This window comes from Myxine glutinosa, chromosome 12, assembly GCF_964187855.1.
Source record: "Myxine glutinosa chromosome 12, kmMyxGlut1.1, whole genome shotgun sequence".
NCBI lineage: Eukaryota > Metazoa > Chordata > Myxini > Myxiniformes > Myxinidae > Myxine > Myxine glutinosa.
In genome coordinates, this window is record NC_136272.1 from 45139084 (window position 1) to 45166739 (window position 27656).

Here is a 27656-nt window from a genome sequence, read left to right on the forward strand (position 1 = left end):
AGCAAAGGGGAAGCCGTAGTCAAGGTACTCCTGGGGGTGAGGTGGAGAGAGGGCAGTGCAGGGAGAGTGAGGAAGAGTTTTTGATTTAGATAGATAGCAACCCCACCTCCAGGACGAGGCTCAGGTCTATCATACCAGATGAGGGAGTAACCAGGCAGAGATATTAAGGAATCGGAGACATCTTGAAGGAGGAAAGTTTCTGTTAAGCAGATTAAGTCTGGTTTGTCATAAGCAACCTGTATGGAGAGATCAATCAGGTTTGAGCGAAGGCCCCGGATGTTTGAGGTCCATACCGTTAAGGAAGGGGAATGGGGAGTGGGAGGGGTAGGGTAAGATGAAGAAGAGGAGGGGGAGGTAGGGAGAGCTGTTGATAGTGTGTCAGAGATTTAATAAGACCTAGGAGAAAGAGAAGGAAGAGGAGGCCAAAAGGTTTGATGGGGATTGGATGAGGCACAGTGAGGTGTTGTTTGAGGGAGGTAGGGGGAGGGGCAGAGCGAGGAAGAAAGTTGGAGGAGATGGAGGTAAGAGTTGGAAGGGAGAGGAAGCGCGGGGGACGCTTTGAGGAGGAGGGGTGAGAGGGGAGAATTGGAGAAAAAGGAGGGTAGGGAGATTTAAAGGGGAGAGGAGTTCTGAAATGGAGGGGTGAGGAGGGAATTTAGGAGGGGAGGGGTAAGGGGGGAGTTTGGGACGGGAGGATTGAGGAGGGGGTTTAGGATGGGAGGGGCGAGGAGGGAGTTTCGGAGGAGAAGGATGAGTTTGGATTTTCGAAAGTGTTGGACGATTCGTGGAAGACGAACATTTGTTGCAAAATGAGTTTCTTGTGAGTTTCAAGTCAGAGATCTGTTTGAAAACGTTGGAGGAGGGGTGGAATGCTGGTGAGTTTAGGGAATGTAGGAAGGAAGAACTGAAATATTGAATTGTTATTTGAATTGAAGAGATTTGGTGAGCAAATCGAAAACAACCTTTTAAAGAAGAAGACGAAAAGTGTGTTACAATATACAACAGAATACAACACTTCAGGGGAAAAATTTAAAGATTTTTAAACTAAACCGTGAAATCTATCTGGGGAAATGCCCTAAATGAGGGCATGAAGGATTCCTAAGGGGGATTAATGATTCCAGCACAGGTTCAGAAGCAGGAATAGAAGAATAGGAGATTGAGTCAGGAGAGCAGAGAACGAAGGAACAGGGAGGTGTATAAGCAAATGTGTTAGTGCGGGAGGAGAGGCATACTTTTTAAATTCTTCGTTAATATGTTTTTTTGAAGGTTAGGTGAAAGTGGATCAGAGAAGAAGGATAAAGTTGAAGAAGTATGGTGAGATGTGGTGTGCAGATCACCTGACAAAAGCTGTTGTGCTTATAGATGCCTGGAGTGTCCAACAATGTTCTGAATTAGGCAAATGAACACTTTTTTAACCGTCAGAACTGCTGCTAAGGTCAATTCCGCAGTAAAAATTGTGAAATTCAGTTCTTCAGGTGAAGAGATTCTTAATCTTTGTGGGAATTAAATAAAGGCTAGAACCCTGCATGTGATGTATACATCACACTGTGATGTATACAGGAATACAGCGATTTGTAGGTATGAAGATCAGTTACATTAGCATTCGTAGATATGAATCTTTATTGTACAGAAACCGACCTATTCTGAAGCATGGCATACTTGAGTTGAGCAGATAAAATGACAGAATTAAGACCCCCCAAGCACAGTAACCTGAATGCAGGCTTACCAAAACAGCTCTTCTGAAAGGTTCTATCTCTGTTAAAAAGTTTTATTTCACTAAAAACTCGAAGCATAAAGAAACAGGTAAGTTGTACTAGCATTGACAATAAGAATACACTCTGACCAGCCCTTGCCTTAGCTGAAAAGTCATCTCTGCCATAGCCATCCAGTTTCTTGACTTCACGGATGTACAGCATCTCAGCCTGTGATGGTTGCAACGTCCTGATATGGTAAAGGAAAAGTTATTTATCATAATAAGTTAATTTAATTTCAAAGTGAATTGAAGGAAACAAGAAAGTGTCAACAATAATATTTTACAAAGCAAATAGCAAAACCCATCCCACTGGAGAGACAATCATAAACAGTCAAAAATATCTACTGTGAGCATCATACATATGTCCACACTACAAAGAGAGGCATGTGCAGCAGACGCATGCACTTCTAGTAATGGTATGTTCCAATGCGCAATTGACCTCTCGCAATGCCTAAGATGCATTTCCCAGAATAAGCTGCTCTGCTATGCAATGCATCTTCCATATAGCTCTCCTGGCAATTCCCAAGTATATAAAGAGCAAGGCGAGCATGATGGTATGAGCGTCACAAGGTGCACTCAAAACCTTTTCCCTCTGCTCTAGGTATTCACAAATAGCCCCCCCATCCATAACACCACAATGGGTGGCACCCTACTGAGTGGAAATGGGTGACAACTGGGTAGGTGGCACCAGGAGAGCCACACGGTCACACTTCAAATATATGAAATAGTGTTACATTTCATAAAAGGCATTGGTGAGCTGACCCACAGTAAAAATAAAAGCTGTGTCAGCAGAACGTCCTGGCAACATGTGGAATGTGCGTTTTGAGCCAGCCGCGTGTACGGGAAAAGCACAGCAGCATGAGCGCGTGCCTGGTGTAGCGCAGCAGCTGAAATAGAAAGATGGCTTCAAAATCCCAAGCTCCAGAGGCAGCCATTATACACAACTACTATTTCTTGCAAATTCCAAGTTGGCTTCTTGCCAATTATTGTATCGTTAAAGTCCATGCTTCCTTTTTCTCACCTAATAAAATAGCCTTTCACAGTGCACTGTAATAACAACAGTGCTCAGTCTGTATTAGGACTGTGCATAAGTGTTTAACGTTTTGTGCAGCCTCACTTGATGTGGTTCACTCAGAGCATTCACAACAGTAGAAAGAGTTACTTTACCCTCGTTATTATAAATCATACGAAATGTTTCCTTGGCTATGCGTGAAACCAACTCATTGTGTGCATGCAATAAGAGAAAACAATGTGCATATACAACAAGAGAAATCCCAATAAAAAAAATTCACAAAGATCTGGTTGTAGTTTAGAAGCTCCAAATGCAAAGCTGAAGGCACCAGCACATAGCAGAGTTGCCCAAAAGGCAAAGCTCAGGTCTATCATTTGGCCACCGGGTGGTCCTCATGGGATTGAACCAACAGAGTGATCCCGGATGGAGATCTGTTGGTGTTTGAAATGTGGGGATGTGATCCTTGCCTATCGGGCAGTTATACCAGTTGGTCTCGTGCCTTCAATTCCCTATCAAAAGTAGAAAGTATCTCAAAATGCAAAGCCCATCCGCGTCCACTTTGTACTCGAACTAAACGTGATGAAAAGGACAGTTTAAAAAAATTGTACATTTTATTCATTTGTCTTCTCCCTATTCTCATAATAAACGTTTGTTGAAGATTTGATGACAGTCTCGTCTGTCACATCTCATCTAATCTCGTCTCATCTCCGCTGTGCAGTGGGACAGGCTAATGAATGTGACAAAGTTTCCATTTGCCACAACAAAAGCCATTTCCCACACTCTGTGGTCTTGTGGTAAGACCCTGGTGTTGGGCTAGTGGCTAGGGTGCCAGCTTAGGATCCTAGGATCCTGGGTTCGAATCCCGGTCGATCGCTGAATTAACGCCAGGGGGGTTGACTCAGCCTGTCATCCTTCCGAGGTTGGCTAATTGAGTACCAGTTCACTGGTCATTCCCTGTTTGTCGTAAAAAGGCGACAAAAAGGGTTAGCGGCAGGAAGGGCATCCGGCCGTAAAACATTGCTTCAAAAAGGGGACCAAAAAACAACAACAACCACGGTCCCCGAAAAGGCCAACCCCAGCTTGCGGGGAAAAATGGCCTCTAAAGGTGTTTTTTTTTTGTTTGTTTGTTTTTTGTGGTCTTGTGGTGCAATCCCATTCACCAGTTATTTTAAAGGATGGCTGAGGCTTACCGGAGCTTTTGGTGGATGGCAGCCACCTTGAGAATCATCTCCTCACACAAGTACTCATCGCTGGATGACCCCTGCACATAAAAATAGAAGGCATAAGGTGCCCCCAATTTATCCACTATGTGATCCTCTGCATCCTACAATAATTACATCACCATACATTTGTTTAAACAGCAGTTGGGAGATTGAGCATATAATGTTTATAAACTTTTTTTTTATTCCCTCAGACCAATTATTTTGCCAAAGAAAAACAATTATCTGAAATGCAGCAAAATTAAATTACTTTCATATATAGATTAATACTAATCTAAATACGGTACTGTATTAAAGCAGACAAATTTCTCCATCTGTTTATCCTTTTCCGTCCATTGGTTGGACAACTGGCCTGACTACACCCACAATTGAACCTCAAATAAAATCACATCACACGTCCACCATTTTGGTCACCACTCATAAGTGCATTACGCTTCAGCCCTCTGATGTACATTTGAAGATTGAACAAGTCTTCTATCATGAAATAAAAGTACATTTTGAGAAGGCTTGGGCAAATCTCTACATTTGAAAAAAAACTCCGATTATCAGCTGTTATAACAATTCTAAGAAGAAAATATTCTGGTTCTGTGCCCGTTATGTTGCATATCGTTTGCGTCTTTGTGTAATGTGTGTACTGTGTGGGCATTGTATTGAAGTCTATTGGTTGTGTGTTATTGCATTATGCATGTGCAATGTAGCAGGGAACAGTGTGTGTGTGGTGTGTGTGTGTGTGTGTGTGTGTGTGTGTGTGTGTGTGTGTGTGTGTGTGTGTGTTAGAGAGAGAGTAAGAGTGCGTGTGTGAGAGTGTGAAAGAGTGAGAGTGAGAGAAAGAGTGAGTGAAAGGGTGAGTGAGAGAGTGAGAGAAAGAGTGAGTGAGTGAGTGAGTGAGTGTGAGAGTGAGTGAGAGTGAGTGTGAGAGTGTGAGAGAGTGAGAGCGTGAGAGAGAGGCGTTGGTTATTATCTCCATATGCGGGTTCCAGAAGGAGGAACGGAGCCCTCCCAGGTCTCAAAGCACCCACCTTTGGGTGTGTGTGTGTGTGTGTGTGTGTGTGTGTGTGTGTGTGTGTGTGTGTGTGTGTACATGTATGAATGTATGGTGTGTGTATGTATCACAATGTAGGCCACAGGAGGTAGTACTGGGTGTGTCCATAATTGATCAGATGATCACATACCACAAGTACTGATTGTTCGTTTATTACCTCCGCCACCAAAGGTGGATGAAGTTATGTTTTCACTCGTTTGTTGGTCTGTCTGCGAACAAGATATCTCAAAAAGATATGGACGGATTTGGACAAAATTTGGTGTAGAGGTTGGGTACATGACTCGGATGAAATGATTAGATTTTGGTGAAGATCCGGATACGGACCCAGATCAGAGAATTTTAAAGTGATTCTTCACCATTGAGTGAAGTTGCATGACATGGGCTAAAAATGATAAATAACACATTTCAGAAAGTTGTGGAAGACTTATGACAAAACATGGTGGATGAGTTGATATAGCAACAAAAACAAGCCAATTTGATTTTGATTCAGGCCCGAATACAGATCTGGCCTATCAATGTGATGCAAAACGTAAACTGTTCAGCTTGGCGGAGGTAAGCTCTCTACGAGTGCTCTTCTAGCCCAAGTGATATATTTTCAGATAACTGGAGCTTTAACATATTTTTTTGTTATCTCTGTGGTACGTTTGGATAAATTTCAGTCTGAATAAAAGATAATAAAAGTTTGATTTCTCTTAACTGTTCGTCAGCATCGTTTATTATTACAACCTCATCAAAATAATCTTTGACAGGTTAAAATCTGACATGAACATGTACTACAAGGAATAATACACGAGAAAGAGAATGAGCAAGCGAGGATATAGCCATGTGCAGTCCACAACACCCCACATCCGCACTGCAGGCTTCAGCAGTCAGGACGGAATAATCCCAGCACTCCTCAATGGATTGATCACATGGTGACAATTTAGCTACTAAATTATTCCTGAGTTAATTCCCTCCAATGGATGAATTAATCTATTCTATTTGCCACTAATTGTGTTAATGGCCTCCTGTCTGGCATTTATCCATTCAAATTATATCCATATATATATATATTGTTACGGTTTTGCGTGACCCCCATTCCCTTACCAAGGGGAGATTAAGCCCCTTGTTCTCCTTGGGTCGTCGCAACCGCGAGACTTGAGTCGCCACTTGCGGTCAGACGTGGGACAGGGTTTCGGGACAATGTTCGCACGTACCTAAGTACCCACGCCGCCGCGGAAGCGGGGATCAAGTCTCGCACGAACAACGCGTAATTTGAGTGCACCCGAGCGGATGGCGCACCACGTGGTCCGTGCTATTACCTGTTATTGGAACCCGATTAGAGCGATATAATTCGTACCACGCTCAGTCAATAATGGAAGGGACGAAACGGTCGAATCAAAGAAATAACACGTTTAATTATTATTTAAAATGATCGGTAGAAGAACAGAGACACAGGGCAGATCTTAGTCAGTCTTCACTGATTTCCCCGACAATGGGCCCATTCACACTCACAGGGGGATGCAGAAGGAAAGGTTCATGCGCTGGACGCGCCGGCTTTGTCGTTCAGGAACAGCTCAGCCGGCGTGGCCCTCTGCCGGTCACAGCACGTCCCTCGAAGAAGGCAGGCAGGCAGGCGGGAGGGATCCTCGCGGCGCGTATCTCGAACAAAGGCAGGCAGGAAGATATGCGCGTCTCTCACCTGGCACGGCGGTCCTTCACAGTGCGATTAATACGACGGCGCGCTTTCACTCTCGTAACTCAACGGAGGATCTGACTCAAGCTCAACCGCGAACTCAACTTGTAACTCGTCTGCCTCCCTTCCCACAACTTGGTGCTCCGAACCGACTCTCACAACTCGGTTCAACACCGCGCACTCCCAGAACTCACAAGCGCCTCTCCCTTCTCATAACTGAGGTGGGGGCTTTGGGCACAGGGTTATATCGCCACGCCCTGGCCCGTATCGAAAGTTCCAAACCACGCCTTTTTCCGCAGTGCTAAGCCACTCCCCTTGAGCCCTGATTGGCGGCTCATGCTTACCGGTCACTCCCACTTCTGCCCCACCTTCCTTTGGCCTGGATCCACTTGTCAGGCCGGCCTCGTGGTGATTTGCGCCAAAACTCAAAGTATCGAGGCAGCATAAGCATTGGAAGGAGACCGAACTCATTATTCTACTCAACGCAAAACTAACACAGGAAAAGGACTACGCTTACATTTACTATGAAATAACTGAACTATCACGAGGCTACGTGTTGTAGTGTGACTAAACTATGAGGGGAAATTAACCTTTATATGTAAAACACAAAACCGCAACACTACACCCCTCCCTCATCAGACTCGCCCCCGAGTCAGAACCAACAAATGAAACGACCGGTTCGAGAATGACATGCAAAATTAACTTTTACTTTTACATGTGACATATAGGTGTGGTTCCCCCTAACATTTACTCTGACCCGTGTGTGCGACAGTTTTAAAACACTAGATATGGCCCTCCTATTGCGTTGAGTAGCTACATATCAGATTCACGCCCACAACTAACCGAATTCCGCAATTTGTCAAACTAAACACATAGCCGGTGGGCAGCATTTTTATATTTACAAGCACAGAAACTTAATCTTATTTACAACTCTATGACCCAGGACCTGTCCTTTTTGGAAGAGAAGATTGGAGGGGAGAGAAAGCACAGCAAAAACAAGCACTCAAAATCATAACACTTGCTGCTTGCTTCTTGCTTCTTCTGTGTGCATATATCAAAGCGGCTAGCCCCCAGACCGACATACAGGCCATTTTTGATCTTCAGGGCTACCTAAACTTACACATCTTCTCATCCCGAGCACACCATAATAAAAACGCACAAAAAATGCTTTTATTTCATTTCATTTCTTTTTCTTTGCCAGGCAGGGCCACTCTCATGTGGTCCAACTGCGTGGCATTAACGCCACTCAAAACAAGTGGTCCGAATATGCAAGATGATGTTGCAGCAAAATGCTGCACAGCAGAGGTGCAAGGCCACAAAGCTTGTGGTCCATAAGTGTGATAATGTGCAGCAAAGGGTTTGGCAGAAAAGTGCTGCACAGATGTAACAAATGTGCAGCAAAATTACAGCAAAAGGATATGGCAGCAAAGTGCTGTGCAGTTCGGCTGCACAGATGTAGCAAGGTGCAGCAGGGATGCTGCACAGTTCCACCTCCAAAATGGTACTGGGGTGGGGGTAGAGACAAGGCACAACAAGCAAAGTGGAAAGGACGCAACGGCACACAGAAAAACAAGGTAATGCAATACGAGGGGCGCGGAAGTGTGAGCAGAGCAGGCTTGTCCCTAACCGTCCGTACCCCCCACCGTCGGCTTGCACTACCCTAGCCCTAATTGTATATACAAATTCGTCTCTACGTCTTGTCTCCCATATCCCCCTCTATTTCCATATTCGTCTCCCAATCCCTCCCAGGAAGGAAGGAATGGAACAAACACAATGTCACACTACATCATGATGCGTCTTACAACTCAAACAGCTTACAGAGCCCTGGTGTGGAGCTCCGTCCTCCTTGGTGACTGGCTGTGGATGGTGCGAAGGGATTTCTCATCTCCTAACTACACTACTGACATTTACTTTTAAACTACCCGGGGTCGTACCCTGCCAATTGGCCTCTTTAAACTATGTGGTTCTAAGAACCCGAATTCCCATTGTCCACCTGGTGCCCTCCAAAATTTGGGTCTCACTCCCGCGAATTTTCTCTCCGTGCCCTTGCACAATTTCGGGGCTGGGTCGGTGGCTCTACCAGCAGGTCTACCTACCTGCGCACCTCCGCCACTGAAGTCGCCACCCGAGCTTACCTGCTCCTGCGACTACCTAAACTGAGGAAGGCCCCTCCTGGCACTTTATCCCCTGATGCCCACCTTGGAATTGGGCAACCCGAGTCCTTCCCTTGGATCCTCGGGCCCCACTCAACAACTCACAACTACCCTAACTGGGGAAGCCCCATCCTGGCACTTTACCCCCTGATGCCCACCTTGGCATTGGGCTACCGGGTCCTCTCCTGGGATCCTCGGGCCCCACTCACAACTACTCTAACCGGCCCCCAAAGCCTACCTGTGGCTTCACCTGGTCGACAAACTACAAGTGGCGGAGTGCCCCAATAACCATACGTACCAATTAAGCCACACGCCCAGCCATTCCACATACTCATGCACCCTCCAAAGCACTTCGTTTCCACTACCTGCACACCACAGGTGTCAATATCCATACAAATTTTGCCTATGCCCTCTACCTGGCTTTACATTACCCACCCCGGGCTTTCGCGAATGGGTTCCACCTCCCCCCATTCACTCCTTCGCACCATGCATTCCCCACACCTTTTATTTCACACCATTTATTCTCACACACCATTTATTTCGCACACCACTTTTGTCTCACAAACCTTTTAATAATAATAATAAAGGAGTCTTATATAGCCCCATCAAGCAGAGTTAACGACCCTCATAGCGCTTGACATTATCATGCGAACGCACACACCCGCACACACATACACAAACATGCACACACACAGACACACCTTCACTCTTGCCCTATTCCTCTCCCTCCCCATTCAAAACCCACAGATGTGTACTTTTGTGCTCACACACCTCTTTCCTCGCATACCTCAAACACAATTCCTTTTATTTTCCACACACACACACAGCATCATCTAGCTGATTACTTCCCCTGAAACTCGTGCTTCCCCGTCGTCCCTTTAAACTCTGCACTCCCTCGTCAATATCAACCATCTAAGCTACCTACATCCCCTCGACAGTACAAGTGTCACTACTTAAATCTTGTGTCTCTAAAGTCTTCTAATTCCCTATCATTATCCTAGCCCTCCCTCGACTAGCTTCGGTGCCCCATGGAGGTAACCATTGCTGGCACCCCCATGTGCCTATCACTGCCATCCCCCTAAACTAATGCTCATGGGCCCTGGATGAGGAATGGTAACACTACCATTCCCCCACGTGGGATACCATTCCCCAACACTACTTCCCCCAGTCCTCTGAACTATGAGCCCCCGTCATTAGAGGTACTGGGTCCTGCCTCGGCGTCTGAGGCCAAGGCGATCCATGAGGGCGCCTGTTCGCCCGTGTAGGGTCTCACTCGGTCGGTATGGACGATCCGAGGGAGGGCTCGTGGTCCCATCTTGATCTTAATGACCACGTCACAAATTTGCTCCAGGACGACCCCCGGGCCTTGCCAAGGCAAGGTGAGTTTGGGGCACCTGCCCTTCCGCCTCCGGGGATTGAAGAACCAAATCTTCATCCCCGGAGAATACCGACTCCCTTGGCTCCAGTGGTCGTACCTGCGCTTCATCTTGGCACCCGCCAGCTGAAGCTGGCGGCGTGCAAAGGCATGGACCCTCTCCATGCCTTCCTCTAGGTGACGTGCATAGCCCTCCCCCGGCGGTCTATCAGGGGTTTCTGGCACGGGACCGCATAGCAGGTCGGCGGGAGCCCGCAACTCCCGCCCATACATAAGCAGCGCTGGACTACATGCGGTGGCCCCATGCTGGCTGGTTCGGTAGGCCATTAACAAATACAGGAGATGTTCGTCCCAGTCGTCCTGACGGGTGGTGGTAAATAGTGCCAATTGTTGAATCAGGGTTTGGTTGAACCTTTCCACGATCTCGTCAGATTGAGGTCTTAAGGGCGTTGTCCTTGTCTTCCTAATTGACAGGAGCTTGCACACATCTTTTCACAATTGGCTTTCAAAATTTCGACCCTGGTCAGTGTGCAGCTCCTCCGGAATCCCAATGTCGACATAGAAATCCTTCCACGAAGGCCTGTGCGACCACCCTGGCTTCTTGGTTGGTGAGGGCATAGGCCTCCGGCCACTTGGTGAAATAGTCCATAACTACTAGGATGTACTTATTATCTTGGCGGGTGCGGGGTAGTGGTCCTAGTATATCCATGGCCACCCGCTCAAAGGGGGGGGGGCACCTGGTGTAATTGAAGGGGGCCCTCATCCTCCGTGCTGGTCCCTTTTTAGCAGTACAGGTGTCGAATCTCCGACACCAGTCCTGTATATCGTGCCCCATATTCACCCAATAGAACCTCCGGCGGACCCGAGATGTGGTCTTTGTTCTGCCCAAATGGCCGCCGGAGCAGGTACCATGCACCTGCTGCAAGATGGTGTTCTTAAATTGCTCTGGAACTATCACCAACCAGGAAGTTTTCTCAGAGGGAATCTCTACCCACTTGCGGTATAAGATGTTATTTTTCAATTCCAGGGTTTGCCATCGAGCCCAATATGCCTTTGTTGGCACCCCGAGGGGGGTGACCTCTTCCCCACTAGGTCTTCTCCCTAATCAAACCCATTCGTGCACCGGTCCCAGTACGGGATCCTCCCGCTGGGCCGTGCTCCAAGCCAAAGTTCCAAATTCCTTATCGGCGGTTAGTGGCAAGATTGGCCCTCTCACCCGGGTTGCACAGACTACGAGGGTAGGGGTGGAGTCTGCCAATTGTTCCCTGTCCTTGTGCCTCGCAAAGAATTTACAATTTCCCCCCAAACAAGGACGTCGAGAGAGTGCGTCGGCATTCCCATGGACCCTTCCGGCCCTATGGGTCACACTGAAATCGTACTGCTGCAACTTTTCTAACCACCTTGCAATTTGGCCCTCCGGCTCCTTGAACCTGAGGAGCCATTGCAGGGAGGAATGGTCAGTTCGAACCAAAAATTTCCGCCCATACAAGTACGAGTGGAAATGGCTCATGGCAGCCAGCATAGCCAATAACTCTTTACGAGTGACGCAATAATTTCGCTCGGGCCTACTCATGGCCCGACTATAATACGCGATCACTCTCTCCACACCCCCCTGTGTCTGGGACAAAACCGCGCCCAATCCCTCCTGGCTTGCATCCGTGTCTAGGGTAAATGTCCTGTCACTGGTGGGGTAAGCTAAAATGGGTGCGGATGTCAGACACCCCTTCAATGCTAGGAAGGCCTCATTGCACTCCCTTGTCCAATTAAACCTCGTCCCCTTCTCCATCAGCCAGTGAAGGGGCCGGGCCATCTCTGCAAATTTTGCCACAAAACGCCTGTAGTAGGAGCAGAGTCCCAAAAACCCCCGCACCTCTTTGATGTTGCGAGGTGCGGGGCCACTCTACCGCTGTAATTTTGCCTGGGTCTGTTTTTACCCCCTCGTGACCGATGACGTGACCTAGATAGGCTACTTCTTTAGCAAACAAAGTGCACTTACTTGGACTCAACTTCAACCCTGCCTGTCTGAGGCACCCGAACACCTGGTCCAAATTAGCTATGGCTTGGGGAAATGTTTTAGCATGCACCAGGACGTCATCCGGGTACACCAGGCATAAATGCCATGGCATGCCGCCCAGCACATGCTCCATCAATCGTTCAAAGGTGGCGAGGGGCGTTTCACAAACCAAACGGCATCACAGTGAACTGGTACAGCCCCTTACCTGTGGAAAATGCCGTTTTCTCCTTCCCTGCCCTATCCATCTCCACCTGCCAATACCCACTCTTGAGGTCCAAGGTTGAGAACCAATTTGAGCCCGCAACGACATCGAGGGTATCGTCAATTCTTGGCAGGGGATACGAGTCTTTGAGTGTCACGTTGTTTAGTTGGCGATAGTCCACGCAAAACCGCGTGGTTCCATCTTTCTTTTTAACCAACACAACTGGTGACATCCAAGGACTTCCCGAGGACTCAATGATACCTGTATTGAGCATTTTTTCTACCTGCTCATCAGCTTCCTCCCTCTTGCTCCAAGGGAGCCGTCAGGCGGGCTGACGAATAGGCCGGACCTCACCGGTGTGGATCTGATGTCTCACCAGGCCCGTATGTCCAAAATCCTCGGAGGACAAGGAGAAGATGTCCAAATGGGTTTCAATTAATTTGTGTAAGGCCTCCCGCTGGGTCTCCTCCAACTCGACACTACTCCTGTTTACCATCTCACAAATGGGATTGGGCCAATTCCTACTATTTTCTAGAGACTCCCTCCGGGACCGGTTCAGCTGGATGTTCTCGTCCCTTACTGCCGCGACTTCATTAACTGAGGTGCAGCCGGCTATCTTCGTGCCCCGTCCTATAGTGTGTGGTTCTGTACTAATGTTAATTACTCGGACAGCCACCACCGGCCCATCCGTTTTTACGAGGGTGCGGCCCACGACTAAACCCGGGACGGACTGCCCTGCCACCGGTTCGACCAGGCCGCAGGACTCCTGCCAGGTTGGGCGAGCTAGCCATCAGGCCGGCACTATGGCCTCGGCCCTTGGGGGAATGGTCACGGCCTCAGAAGCCTCCAGCTCCGTCCTTTCGGCCGTGCTCACCCCGTCCAATGGCAGCTCATCTATTCCCACTTTCAGGATCCCCAGGCACAAATCGATTTTACAACCGCTGGCAGTCAACAAGTCCAGCCCGATTAGGTATGGGTCGCACACCGCCGCCACCCAAACTTCTGTCTCCCTCTTTACCGACCCCAACTTGAGGGTTACAAAACCACGCCCTATGATGGGGGCCGTTACCCCGATAGCCAGCTACAAACTATGATTTTCCAGACGCTGGATTTTATCCCAGCCGTCTGCACTCGAATCAAGGACCACAGGGCTGATGATCGTGGCGCTAGCTCCTGTGTCTCCCACGCCGGCAATTTTGCACCGAATTGTCAAACTACCAGTACCAATTTGGCCACAATAGATGACCTGTCGCGTCAATGAGGGCTCTCCTCCATCCCCTACTGCCGAACACGGCCCTGCATGCTCGGCACCTATTAGTTCCCCGGGCCCTGGCGGGGGCGGGGGGCGGGGGGCGGGGGGCGGGGTGCCTGGGGTCAGCTAGTCCTATCCGTTTGTGGCGGAGTTGATGGTCCCGATTGCCAGGGTCCGTCCCGGCACTCCCACGCATGGTGACCCACCCGGTTACAATTATAGCACCTCACCTGGTAAGGTTCATGCCTCCGGAATTCCAAATTGCCCCCCTTGTAGTCTCGAATTGGGGCATTTGTCCGTGGCCTACCGTGTGCCACCGCTGGAGCCGCCTGCCATGGTCCAGATCCCGCTAGGCGCTGGTCCACCAGCCTTCGGACCATGTCCTCCAGGTCCGGGCCCCTTTTTAGGGGCGGACCCTCTCAGGGGCCCGCCACTAGCCACGGGCCCTACCTGTCTCACCGCCACTGCGTGGCGCTCGTCCCCCGGGCCAGGGGCCTCGCTGCTTCCCAACAGGCTGCAGCGTCGGCCGCCTGGCTCAGGGTCTGCGGGCGCCACATGGCGAGCTGTTGCCGAAGCTCGGGGTCCGGGAAAGCCTGGATGAAATGGTCCAGCGCCAAGCTCTCTTGGGAGGTCGCGGCCATGTCCGCGTGTGCTATCCCTACTGTGCGGCGAATGTCATACACTAGCTCCCCGATGGTCTCCTGGGGCTTTCTTTTCCGCACCGCTAGCTGAGCTTTAACAAGCTCGCTCTGCTGTTCCACATCAAAACGATTAATTAAGGCTGCACGGAGGTCCGACAAGGGTGATGGCACCCGGTGGTAAGGCAGTCAGGACCTCCGCCGCCGCGCCGCGCAGGGCTGCCACGAGGTGTACCCCACCTTCGTCCGGGTTCCAACCGTTACCCCCACACACGTGGTCGAATTGCGCCAGGTACGCCCTCAAATCGCTCTTGCCATCATACGACGCGAGCGGAACCTTATGGCCGCCCGACGGTCGGACCCCGTGCGCCGCCAACTGCGGGGTTAACGCGGGGCCGAACCATTCGGGCCCCCATAGTACACTACCTCCTGGGGGCTCGCGTGTGTTACCCGACCCTCTAAAGACTACCCCTGTCGGTGTCGATGCCTGGGCTGCTTCTCCTCAACCCGCTACCCACTCCATACTCACACACCCCGGCGCACACACACCTTTCGCACACCCCATCATCGGACACTCTGGCGCACACTCTTTCGTTTCACACTCCGTAACGGTCGCACACCTCACCATAGGCCTTTCACAAACGCCTGGGTCTATTCCAACTCCCAAGCTCGTCGAACCTCCCCTCACACCAAACACATTTCCGCCATTATCGCCACTCACCTCGGAGCTTCTTCCTCCACGCTTCTCCTCCAACACCTGCAAACTTTTTATTTGGTCAGCAAGCACGTCATCACGATGTGAACACAGACCTTGCACATATTCCATCACCTCCTCCTTTATTTCGTTTTTAGTCTCCCTCCGTCTATTCTTAATTTCACTCATCCCTTCTTCTACTTCCTCCAGCTTCTGCTTCACCCCTTCTATCTCCCGGTGCGCCCACGCAATCTCCCCTTCTAAGACTACCCTGGTCATCTCGACATGGGTCCTGACCTCTCGTTCCCTCGTCCCCAACGTCTCTACCACGTCATCTATCCTTTTTGTCAGCCCCTCGTGCACCATTTGACATTCCTTGTTTGTCGCTATTACTTCCCGCCGTATTTCTTTTTGTGCTGCTTTCAGCCCCCCTATTATGTCAGTATTTTTTCCCACTTGCTCCCTTAATTCTTGTTGTCCTACCGTCAGCTTTTCTAACTCCCGAGTCAATTCCTCTATACCCCCATGTAGTCTGGCTGTACTCCGCTTTAACTCCCTCTCCACGCGCTCCTCGCACTGCTTCACCTCGTCGCGTACCAACGCGACCTCCTCGCTCAACCCGCGCCTAATGTCCTCCCCCATTTCTTTTATTTATTTATTCGACGCGACCCTCATTTTTTCCAATTGATTCTTTTGGATGTCCATTTTGTTTTCCAACCCATTTTTCATTTCTTTCATGTTATCATTCATTTTCTCGAAGTTCGCCGCGAGTTGAATCATAAAAAGACCCCAGTTCCCTGGTGCCGCAGGCTCGGCTCTCGCCGCCACGTGCGAGGCGCCGCCATTTTCTTCGCCAGATACTGCCCCCTCTTCGGCTTCCTCCACTACCAACTGTCTCTCCTGCAGGTCCTGGGTTATCCATTCCTGCTCTTCATCTACCCCCACCGGCATTCGACCACCCTGGCCAGCCATGGTACGAATATAATTTGGGATTTAATAACTAAATTTCGTCCGCTCGTAATTTCGAGTGCGTGAAGCGCACTCCAGGTCCAATCCCACTCACGGACACCAAATGTTACGGTTTTGCGCAACCCCCGTTCCCTTACCAAGATCAGATTAAGCCCCTTGTTCTCCTTGGGTCATCGCAACCGCGAGACTTGAGTCGCCACTTCCGGTCAGACGCGGGACAGGGTTTTGGGACAATGTTCGCACGTACCTAAGTACCCACGCTGCCACGGAAGCGGGGATCAAGTCTCACACGAACCAAGCGTAATTTGAGTGCACCCGAGCGGATGGCGTACCACGTGGTCCGTGCTATTACCCGTTATTGGAACCCGATTAGAGCGATATAATTCGTACCACGCTCAGTCAATAATGGAAGGGCCGAAACGGTCGAATCAAAGAAATAACACGTTTAATTATTATTTACAATGATCGGTAGAAGAACAGAGACACAGGGCAGATCTTAGTCAGTCTTAACTTATTTCCCCGACAATGGGCCCATTCACACTCACAGGGGGATGAAGGAAGAAAAGTTCATGCGCTGGACGCGCCGGCTTTGTCGTTCAGGAACAGCTCACCCGGTGTGGCCCTCTGCCGGTCACAGCACGTCCCTCGAAGAAGGCAGGCAGGCAGGCGGGAGGGATCCTCGCGGCCCGTATCTCGAACAAAGGCAGGCAGGAAGATATGCGCGTTTCTCGCCCGGCACGGCGGTCCTTCACAGCACGATTAATACGACGGCGCGCTTTCACTCTCGTAACTCAACGGAGGATCTGAATCAAGCTCAACCGCGAACTCAACTTGTAACTCGTCTGCCTCCCTTCCCACAACTTGGCGCTCCGAACCGACTCTCACAACTCGGTTCAACACTGCGCACTCCCAGAACTCACAAGCGCCTCTCCCTTCTCATAACTGAGGTGGGGGCTTTGGGCACAGGTTTATATCGCCACGCCCTGGCCCGTATCGAAAGTTCCAAACCACGCCTTCTGCCGCAGTGCTAAGCCACTCCCCTCAAGCCCTGATTGGCGGCTCGTGCTTACCGGTCACTCCCATTCTCCTGCCCCGCCTTCCTATGGCCTGGATCGACTTGTCAGGCCGGCCTCGTGGTGATTTGCGCCAAAACTCAAAGTATCGAGGCAGCATAAGCATTGGAAGGAGACCTAACTCTCATTATTCTACTCAATGCAAAACTAACACAGGAAAAGGACTACGCTTACATTTACTATGAAATAACTGAACTATCGCGAGGCTACGTGTTGTCATGTGACTAAACTATGAGGGGAAATTAACCTTTATTTGTAAAACACAAAACTGCAACAATATAATTATATATATATTTATTGTAAAATCATATGACAGGAGAGGCTTTTGATATAATTTGCTGACCAAAAGAAACTATTCTCGATGGATGAAGTGAGATAAGGGAAAGTAGAAATTGAATCGGTTATTGATACATGGGGTAAGCAGACAGCACAGTGCCAAGCAGCTATTCAGTAGATTAAGCAAACAGGGTTTTGGGATGTATTTGTAGGGGGATAAATGATCGATTGAGGAAGGTAGTTTTGGCACTGTATAGAAATTTGGTGAGGCCTCATTTACTCATCTAGAAAACTGTATTGTGTGCAGTTTTAGTCACCACATCTGAGGAAGGATCTAGCTGCCATAGAGCGTCGAGTAACTCCATTGTTTCCAGGGGTGTGTTCGGTTACCACGTTTATTGTAGAGGGCCAAGTGGCTTAAGCACTCAAGGAAGCACTCCATTTGAAACTGTTGACAAGGAATGGCTTGGCTTGGCAAGCACTAGCTAGCTGCCTGGGTTGAGAGCTAGTTAAACGAAGCTATGAGGAACATTTGAAGGAGACATAACTTTATTCACTGGAAAGGAGATTGTGGGAGGATTTGATTAAGATGTTTAAGATAATGAAGGGTGTGGACAAGCAAGGTGCAGTGGAGTTTTTCAGCAGACTTGACATTGTTTGGACCACAGGCCATGGGTTGAGGGGAATAAAGATGAGGGTAATAAAGATGAGAGTGAGGACAGTTTCAAGGCAGAGGTCTTTCAGTTGGAGTCGTTAATGCACTGGTTAAATTTGATAATTTTTGAATGATACACTGACAATAACAAAAATAAGAATAAAAAAAAACAATTCTCCTAGTCAAATATAGGCCCCTCACTTTAGTCAGTCCATGAAAGCCACTTTAGGTTACCATTTTATGCCTTCGTTTTAAGCTGTTTCAGCAGCAGGATTGATTACACATTGTATTTGAATGGTGTTTCAGTGAAGGAAATATCATTATTGCACATTTAATGCGATGCTCACCAATGGGAAGAGCACACACTCTCGTAGGAATTCTTGAGATTCATACTGATCAACATCACCAAAATCAGCTGCAACAAAATCGACTCGTAAGAACTTTTAACATCTAACAAACACAGCGCACATAAATAAAGGTCAGACTTGCAGGCATGAAAACACTCGGCATTACATGCTCGCTCCACTCGTCGATGCAGCACAAAGGAAGAAGATTGTACACAAACATCAACACGGGAACAAAAACTAGATCGGGAAGTACTTTTTCACCCACTACTCAAACCGCACACCTGTGTTGCCTCCCAAAACGTACCTTGCACAGAAAGAGCGGCCAGTTGTACGCCCTGATCCACACTGCAAGGTAAGCGCCCTTCAAGAATGTCTTTCTTCAATTGCAGGTAATACTGATTTCTACACAGGAAGAGGTCACGGATAAATACCGTAATTCAGCTTGTTTAATTTGATACCTTTTAATTACCAATCTGTTCACTTGGAGTTAAATGTGACACAAAACACCAAAAGGACATTTCAACTGGGCCATGGGGTTTGACATCCACTGTGGTAGTGGCTCAGAAAGGCCTTGCAGCAAAAATCAAGCAGAAATCCAGTGAAAACTTTAAACGAGAAACCCTTAAGTGAGCAGCAGATAATCTGGTAACCAAGAAACAGTACACACGTGAAACATTTCCACACGAAAAAAGAACGGTGCCACCCAAGCTGAGTGTCATCTCTGAACCCCAAGCCAAGTTCACATTCTGGATCATCATTTGGTATGGGCTATTTTTTACCCGCATTGCAAGCCGTGCATACCTCGGTTAAATTCCCACATGTATCACCAGCCTCAAATAACACAGGCTGGGCCCGGTGCCTCACCCATACCTGCTATCATGAGTCCGTAACAATGGAAACATCAGCAACGATCGGAGCTTTCAATGACATCCCTTTTATATGAAGGCAATGTGTACATAAAGAACATGTACATTTTAATACAATGCCAAAGGTTGAAAAGGTAAAGTATTGTTAAAGGGGCTGTTTTGTGGTGAATATTATTTGCTTCATAATAACGAATCAAGCAAGTTAGGAACACAACGAGGAAGATAGGTGCTGGAAAGTGACAAGACTAGAAGCTCTGACCTGATTTTACAAAAAATAGTTAGTATGGTAGTACGGCATGAAAGGTCTTTCACCCAAAGTAGTTAATGCATGGAAGGTGTCCTTGGAAAGGTAGTAGCAGAGACGGTGTATAGGTTTAACCTGGTATAAGATAGGTACTTAGAAGCATTGGTGGATAAAGGGGTACACGGACATTGGCAGGACTAGTAGGTAGCTTGAGTATGGATGGGTGATTGTAATGTGTGAGAGGATATCATCAAAAGGAAAATATGCTACCAATGTTTGTTCATTCCTCACGAGCCAACCCTATTCATCGCTCCCCAAAACAACAACTAGAACGGCACTCAGTAGAAAGCATACCTCCGCCTGGTTGGTCGTATCACTCAAGGGTGAAGAATCACTCTAAAAATTCTACTAGCTGGATCCGGATCCGGATCTTCACCAAAATGGAAACGATTCTTCCTGGTCACACACACAACCTGTCCAACAAGTTTCGTCCAAATCCATCCATAACTTTTTGAGATATCCCACTATGTATAGTTTTTGGCCCTATCTCCCAATGGTGAAGAATCACTTATAAAATTAAATAATTCTCATATCCGAATCCATATTGAGATCTTCACCAAAATCGAATCGAATTGTCCTTGTCAGACATCTAACTGGTCCACCAAGTTTCGTCCAAATCCATCAATAACCTTTGGAGATATCCTGCTATGTATCGTTTTTGGCCCTATCTCCCAATGGTGAAGAATCACTTAAAAAATTTCTAGTAGCCGGATCCGAATCTTGATCTTCAGCAAAATCTAATCATTCCGTCCTTGTCACATACGCTACATCTCTGCCAAATTTCGTCCGAATCCGTCCACAACTTTGAGATATTTTGTTCACAAACGGACAGACGGGGTTAAAACATAACCTCCATCCAACTTTGGTGGCGGAGGTAACAACGACAACGACTCTGGTGATGTCACTGTGCCTGCCACACTGTTCGCCTCCTAACTCGTTCTTGTGCCCTAATCTCAATCCCCTCCTCCCACAATGAAATTGGGTAAATAGTGGATAGAATTGGTATCATAGAGAAACAATGGATGAACAGATTGATTGATTAGACTTAGTGGCTATGAATGAAGCACAGGCATCTTGGGCCAACCAGCTTCCTTCTTTGTCCAAGTTATCCTTTTATCTTGTACGAGCATGTCCGTACACCAACTACAGGTAATCAGCTGAGTGTTCTGCCAGGGAACATAATGTATAGTTTCTTCGACAAACTCTCCTTTCGCGAACTTAATCAGTTGCAAATACCAAAATAAAGTGTTGCAGAATATTTTGCCAATACGTTAAAGGTTATACGGTCATATACCCGCAATCATTAACGAGTCTCCTCTACCCACGAGAATGTTGTCAATAGTGGGGAAACGGCTCACATTCTGCTTTGTCAGATCTCATTTCATCGAGTCAAGGCAGTGCAAGCCATAAATATGGTAGCACAAGCAGCATTCCGTACATTGCAGTTACTTCTCCGGCGAAAAGCTCATGCTTGGGAGAGAGAGAAAATTCCTCAATACTCATTTAGGTCCAACAAATCTTACAGCTGTGAAAGCCGTTAATGAAACCAAAATTAGAGGTAAGAATTACTTTGAGTTGAAAACAAATAAATAAATAAATAAAAGAATGAACGAATGTTGTTCTTGTTGTTGTTTCATGTGCAGTCTGTGGTGCTAGTTGCATCATTTCTGGAAGCGCTGCTGTACCGTTGATGCTGAGTCCATTGCCAGTAAGCTGCTACTCATTTTGTCAACCTCGGAATGACGACAGACCAAGTCAACTCACCTGGAGTTATTTCAATGGCACAACAGGGGCTCAAACTCCAAACCTTAAATCTCAAGCCAGCTACCTTAACCGTTAAGCCAAAACCAGGTTTAACAAACAAATGAAAAGATACTTCGCAAACACCTTCTGTTCGATGTGAATCACATCTTCATCGGCAAAATGTTTTATCCAAATCCTGTCCACCCATTATGCTTATAAAAACAGAATTCCAAACTGGTCGGATCGTACTGAATTAATGACAACAGGATAACCCAACACGACGTTTGGTTCGGTAACTATCCTACCTCATCCGGCCTACAAGGAAAGATGACCGTGCGGACCCAGTAATCTGGAAAGCCTTAACACAGCGTTGGTGTTGTCTTACAAAGCTGGAATGCTCTGCGGGTCTTGACTCGACTTGGTTTGATGAAAACCTGCTGCACTGCATGGCAGCCGCACAGCTGTTACATGTCCCCCAGCCCCACACGATATGTGTAACACCCCGGGCTGTTTGACAAAATGTGCCCCAAGATGATGAACAACATTTAACCAACCACACGAGTTAAAATAAAGCTAAAAGGCATGAGCATTACAGCTCATTCAAATTTGACATTCTTAGATTAAAAAATAATAATTTCACGAGCCTCAAAATCAATATACTTGTTGAAAAACTGTAATCACACTAAAATACGCAATTTGGTGTCTGTCTGTCTGTCTGTCAGACCGAGATGCATTCGGTCGTTACTCATCCAATCACAGCCGAACGTGACAGGGAGACCAAGGGTCACACGACGGAGGTTGTAGCAATTTAACTTTCCCCACCAAGGAGATTGCATGTTGAGGGGTTGGGGGTATGAGGTGTACAGCCACGACAGACGAAGCACCATAGGTAGGTGCTTCGTCTGTCGTGATAGGGAATCCTCACCTGTAATAAGTTTGTTTCGGCGGTTTGTTCGGATTAAGGTGCATCTTCGTTCCCATTAAGAGGAATGGGGCATGTTAAATGGTTCTAGGGTCTATGCTAATTCCCGCGTGTGTGAAACCTCTGTGATCATTCCGGTGTCCCTTATGGCAATACATCACATACATTAGTTAGATCCATTAGCACAACACTAATTGAATTCCACCGCCGCCACAATGACCTGACCAAAAGAACCGACCGGAAGCGACCGCACATTACGGCGCCATGGCAGGCAGACAACAATCAGGCAGGCAATAGCCACGCCCAGAAGGACTCTTGATTGACAGGGTGGGGGTGTGGGGGTGGAGGGAGAGGCAAGTAAGAGCAGGTCGCTGATTGGAGAGAAGGGACAGATTCGATCGGAACATTTGAGACGTCCAAGGGGCGCCGCGCTGCTTGGAGGAGAGGAGGACTGACGTCACGGGACGGCGAGTAAAACCTCTCGCTCGCCGGGATTTTGTCTCTTCCCTTGGCCCTCTTGCTCTGGGCTGTCCATTTGCGTTGGCTCCCTTCCCGTTTGGATCTTTTCTGACCTCGCTTTCCCTCCTGTTTGGACCTCTTCCCTTGCGGTCCGCAAATTGCCTGCTTGACGACGGACGTTGGCGCAACGTTGGAGCGCCGTCGATGCTCCTCCCTGGCGTTCACGTGCGAGCAAGGCTTGCCACTGGAGCAGGCGAGACCGGGGCGAGCGAGTGGCTCCGTGGCCTATCAGTGTGCGGAGGGGGCCATATCGAGGCCTAGTGGACAAGGGTGCGTTGAGGCCTACTTGGCGCTGACACCGGAGCCGCGTCGGAAGACTGCGCACGGAGCCGGACCATCCTTGACGACTGCAGACTACTGATCGAGCTAAGACGCATCACACACGAACACGACGAAGCATTTCTTATATTATCCATCCCATTTGTGCTGTTGTTTAAATCTGGTGTGGGGACATCCCAACCTAGGTTTAGTTCTTCCGATGCGTTTCTTTGTTCTCGGGTTCCGGCAATAAAGCCACGTATTTTTGTCCCATAAATTCCGTTTGGTTTGGTTTATTAATTTGCAGGTTAAGACATCCCGGCATTCTTCCCCAAACCCCCCTGACTCGCATATCACCCCGCCATTGAATTGGATAATGCCTCAGTAAGTTCGATTGCCATCCGTGGACGCTCTGTCTTCATAGAGAAGTCCACAGGACAATAGCTTAGCATGCCGTTTTTCCAAGGCGGCTTTTAATAACAAAAGTAATAACAACACTCATGATAATGGCATAATAGTAATGTTATTACAAAGCAATATTAATACCAACAAGATAGGCCTGGATCACTAAATAACTGCGGGCAGTTATGACCGGGATCAAATCTGCCCCACTTTGATACAACCCCGCTTTCATCAGACACGTGACCCAGGATGTCCTCTTGGTGGTTGCAGAGACAAAATAAATTAAAGTGAAATAATATCCCACCTCCCCAAGGGGGTAGTCTGTCTTGGGCGAAATCCATGTTAGGGTGTATATCCATGTCAAGATAGCTTTATCGGGGCATTTTTCCAAGGCTGCTTCTAATAACAAAAGTAATGAAAGTAATATTCATGTTATTGCAAAACAATATTAATACTAACAAGCGTTACGCCTAGGTCCCCCGTCGGTGAAGTGATGTGAGTTGACAAAGTGGAAGACGCAAGGCGGCCATCTTGGATTTTGACGTGGCGACCCAATTTTCAATAGCGTTCTCCCTTATGCGTAGATACACCCACACACCAGATTAGAAGTTAGTAGTTCGTTTATTTTTCAAGATATTTCGCTCACAAGGTTCAGACATATATATGGTGGCAGCCATCTTGGATTTTGACGTGGCGACCCAATTTTCAATAGCGTTCTTCCTTATGCTTAGATACACACACACACACAAGATTAGAAGTTAGTACTTCGCTTATTTTTCAAGATATTCCGCTCACAAGGTTCAGACATACATGGTGGTGGCCATCTTGGATTTTGACGTGGGTTGCACCCACACACCAAATTGGAATTCGGTCCTTCGCTTACGCACACATGCACGGACAGAGGCAAGCACGCACGGATGGATGGACGGACGCACAAACCATAGTCCCCCTTTCGCACCGCGGTGCGGCGGGGGACAATTAAAGGTAAAAGGGGTCTTATGGATCTCTTAGGGGTATTTTGGATCCTCGGGGTATTTTGTGTCCTCAGGGTCTTCGTGGTATTTAAGGTTCTTATGGGTATCTTGGAGTCTTGGTGGTCTTAAGTGTCTTGAGGGTCTTACAGGGTCTTCAAAGGTCTAAGCAGTCTCTGCAGACATCCTCTCTGGTCATAGGCAACGTGTGGCCCTGAATGGATTTCTCTCATCTTCCCTTCCTGTTCTGGCTGGAGTTCCCCAAGGTCGTGTTCTGGGCCCTGTGCTATTTCTGGTCTTCATCAATGATCTCTCCGACTCTCTGGAAAATCCTCTCTATCCCTTTGCTGATGACTCCACTATCTGCCGTTCCATTCCTCATCCCTCAGATCGGCAGTCTGCAGCCTCCTCACTCTCTGCAGACCTGGACAAAATCACAGACTGGTCAAACAAGTGGAACATGTCTTTCAATCCTGACAAATCTCACACTCTTACAATGTCTCTCCGAGAAGGCCGACTGGAAAACCCTCCCATCTACTTTCTCAACAATCCTCTCCAAGAAGTTCTGTCGCTCAAGCTTTTGGGTCTCACTATCTGCCATGATCTTTCTTGGGAAAACCACATTTCCAAGCTGGCCTCCAAAGCCAGTCGCCGACTGGGCATCCTCCGTCGTGCGAAGTCCTTCCTTGGCACACCTGAGCTCCTCACCACATACAAGGCTTTCATCCGCAGCTCAATGGAATACTGTTCCCCCCTCTGGGCCGGTGCTCCTGCCTCACACCTAGCTCGGCTTCACGCTGTTGAAACCAAAGCTTTCAGAATCATTGGAATCTCCTGCGATGAAGCTAACTCCGAGGGCCTTTCACTCACTCACCGCAGGCAGGTTGGTGGTATTTCTGTCTTCTACCGACTCCTCTCCGGCCTTGCTCCCCAGCTCTCTCTGTGCTCTGTCCCCCTAATATTCCTACAGGTCGCACAAGATCTGCCAGCAACCCTCTTATGGTTAAACTGCCAAAATCTAGGCTCTCTGCTCAATTTCACTCTTTCATTCCCCTTTTCTCCCACCTCTGGAACAAACTCCCCCACTCCCTTCAATCCCACTCCTCCCTCCAGGTCTTTAAAACAGCTGTTCACCACCATCTCTTATCTTCCCCCATCCAAAACCTTGATCTTTTCTACCCCTGCTAATTCACCCCAGATACACTTTTTTTGAAATTCCAACTTCTTTCCTGGAAGTCCTTTCAGTGTTCATGTTTCATACCTCTACCACCTCCCCCCAAGCTTTCTCCCTCCCACATTTCTCTCGATGTCCCTGCTCTCAAATGTTGTGTTTGTGTCCTTCCCCCTCTCTCCCCGTCTTGTCTACCGCTCCCATTATTTGGTGTTTTATGTGTCGGTTTGACTTTTTGTGTGATTAATGTTCGCTCTTTCACGAGCCTCGATCTTGTATACAAAAAAAAAAAAGCAGTCCAAAGGGTCGAAAGGTACATTCCGATAGCACGTAATTAATAGACAGGATGCCACTGAGTTCAAACAGTATCTAATTAATATATATACTAAAAAGTCACATGGCTGAAGATAAAAATGTAGTTTCTTCTTCTTCAAACAATAAAATATTCTGGGTGCCGGACCGTGAGACCGATAATGTTAAAATTTTAAACAAGTATTCCACTTAATGACCTGTTCATAGTTTTGAACTTTCACATTGATAGATGGAGTGGTTCAAGAGAAATAATTTTGAAAAGATTTTCGTTCAATCCAATATGGCTACCAGAACAATACCAGGGTTGGGTACCAGAACACTACCAGGGTTGGGTAACACGTGTGTGCAAGTTTCCACTCGACCTGTCCAGCTGTCATGGAGGAGTTGAATTCAAATTGTTTTGGACTTCAAAAAAAATCATAACTAGTGACAGACCATGTGACATATGAGGTTAAAACTTACATCCTATATTCCCCAAGTCCAGCGCATCATGTTTATGAAGTTTCGCATCAATATGGTCAGCCGTTCTGGAGGAGTTGAATTTTAAAGTTTTTAAAGTTACGTTCCAATCCAATATGGCTGCTGAACCACGTGATATATGACGTCATTGATTTTCCATTCTCTTCATATGTTGTTGCATAGAACATGCTCAATAAATTTCAACCTGATCGAATACAGCATTGTACTTGACAAATTATGACGTCATAAACAGGGCACCGATGACATCATTAACATGTTATTCCCGATGCAGAGATCTTTACAAGGAGTTCTTTATAATGAGCCATGTTTCAATTTTTTCCAGAGCGGTTTCAGATATAGAGGTTCAAAGTTTTTCGGTTTTTCCAAGATGGAGCCCGTACCACGTGAACTATGACATCACAGTTATCAAAAAAATGCTACATGTGAAGGTGCATACTATTGTGAAAACCGTGTCAAATGGACCAACGGTTGCCGAGAAAATGAATTTGGAAGGGGGGAAACCCCCCCCCCTCCCCCACTCCAAAAAATCGCAGTCGCTACTGCTGTTTCGCACTAAACTGACACCTTTATGTGTCACCACTAAAATTACATTCCCCCTCCTTGACACCCTTATGGAAGTAAATTATATTATCGGGAATTTAGAATGGTGTTGCAGGGTCGGATCTTTTCAATGACCTGATCCAACATATTATGGTGCCATGCACATTCTGATCCCGAGTTAAATCAAGCCTGTGCTCCAGTAGTGACGTGTGGTGAGGCGAGCGTAGTGAGCCGATCCATGCTAGTAAGCATAAATTAAGAAGTGCTATAATGAGCCTGCCAATGATAGAGACCTATATTTGATGAAAAAACAAGTCATCATCAGCAGGATGTGCTATGAGCCATGAGGATAAGTGAGGAAAAGAGAATCAATGAATGACAAAAACAGAAGCAGTATCTTTGGGGATCTTGACCACACACAGCAAGGTTCCTCAAGTACCTCAGAGCAGAGCAAATAATGACAATCTCATTTCACAGCTGACAAAGCTTTCCTGACAACTCTGGCTAGAACAAAATAACGTTTGGATTTTTTTTCCCCCTTTGGTCAAAGCAAGTGACTTGCTCTGCATTGTGTGTGGACCACAACAACACCAAACCATCCCATACCAAAACAAAATGCAGTTCATACATCTGTATTGTGAGATAATGACGCCAAAGTGTTTCCACACCCATGCCATTCTTCAAACCGCAACGCTGAACAGCTTACAACAATCGCCAAAACATGCCATCTTGGGATTTCAAAGTTTCCAGGTTTTTTTGTGGAAAGCAGATTGTCATAAAAACTGAAAGCATTGGCTCTTCCTGTGAGCATGTGTTAC

At 47.5% G+C, this 27656-nt stretch overlaps 1 protein-coding gene across 3 annotated transcripts in view; it reads right to left on the reverse strand.

Moving 5' to 3' along the window:
* Window positions 1–27656, reverse strand: part of LOC137437872 (tyrosine-protein phosphatase non-receptor type 21) — a 99666-nt gene that overhangs the window by 37934 nt on the left and 34076 nt on the right. For all 3 annotated transcript variants that reach the window (XM_068132558.2, XM_068132557.2, XM_068132556.2), the window contains exons 4-7: window positions 18655–18752; window positions 18351–18418; window positions 3956–4026; window positions 1854–1941 (exon numbers count right to left, since the gene is read on the reverse strand). In XM_068132558.2, coding sequence (XP_067988659.1) covers window positions 1854–1941; window positions 3956–4026; window positions 18351–18418; window positions 18655–18752 — 325 coding nt within the window. The remainder of the gene's footprint in view (window positions 1–1853; window positions 1942–3955; window positions 4027–18350; window positions 18419–18654; window positions 18753–27656) is intronic.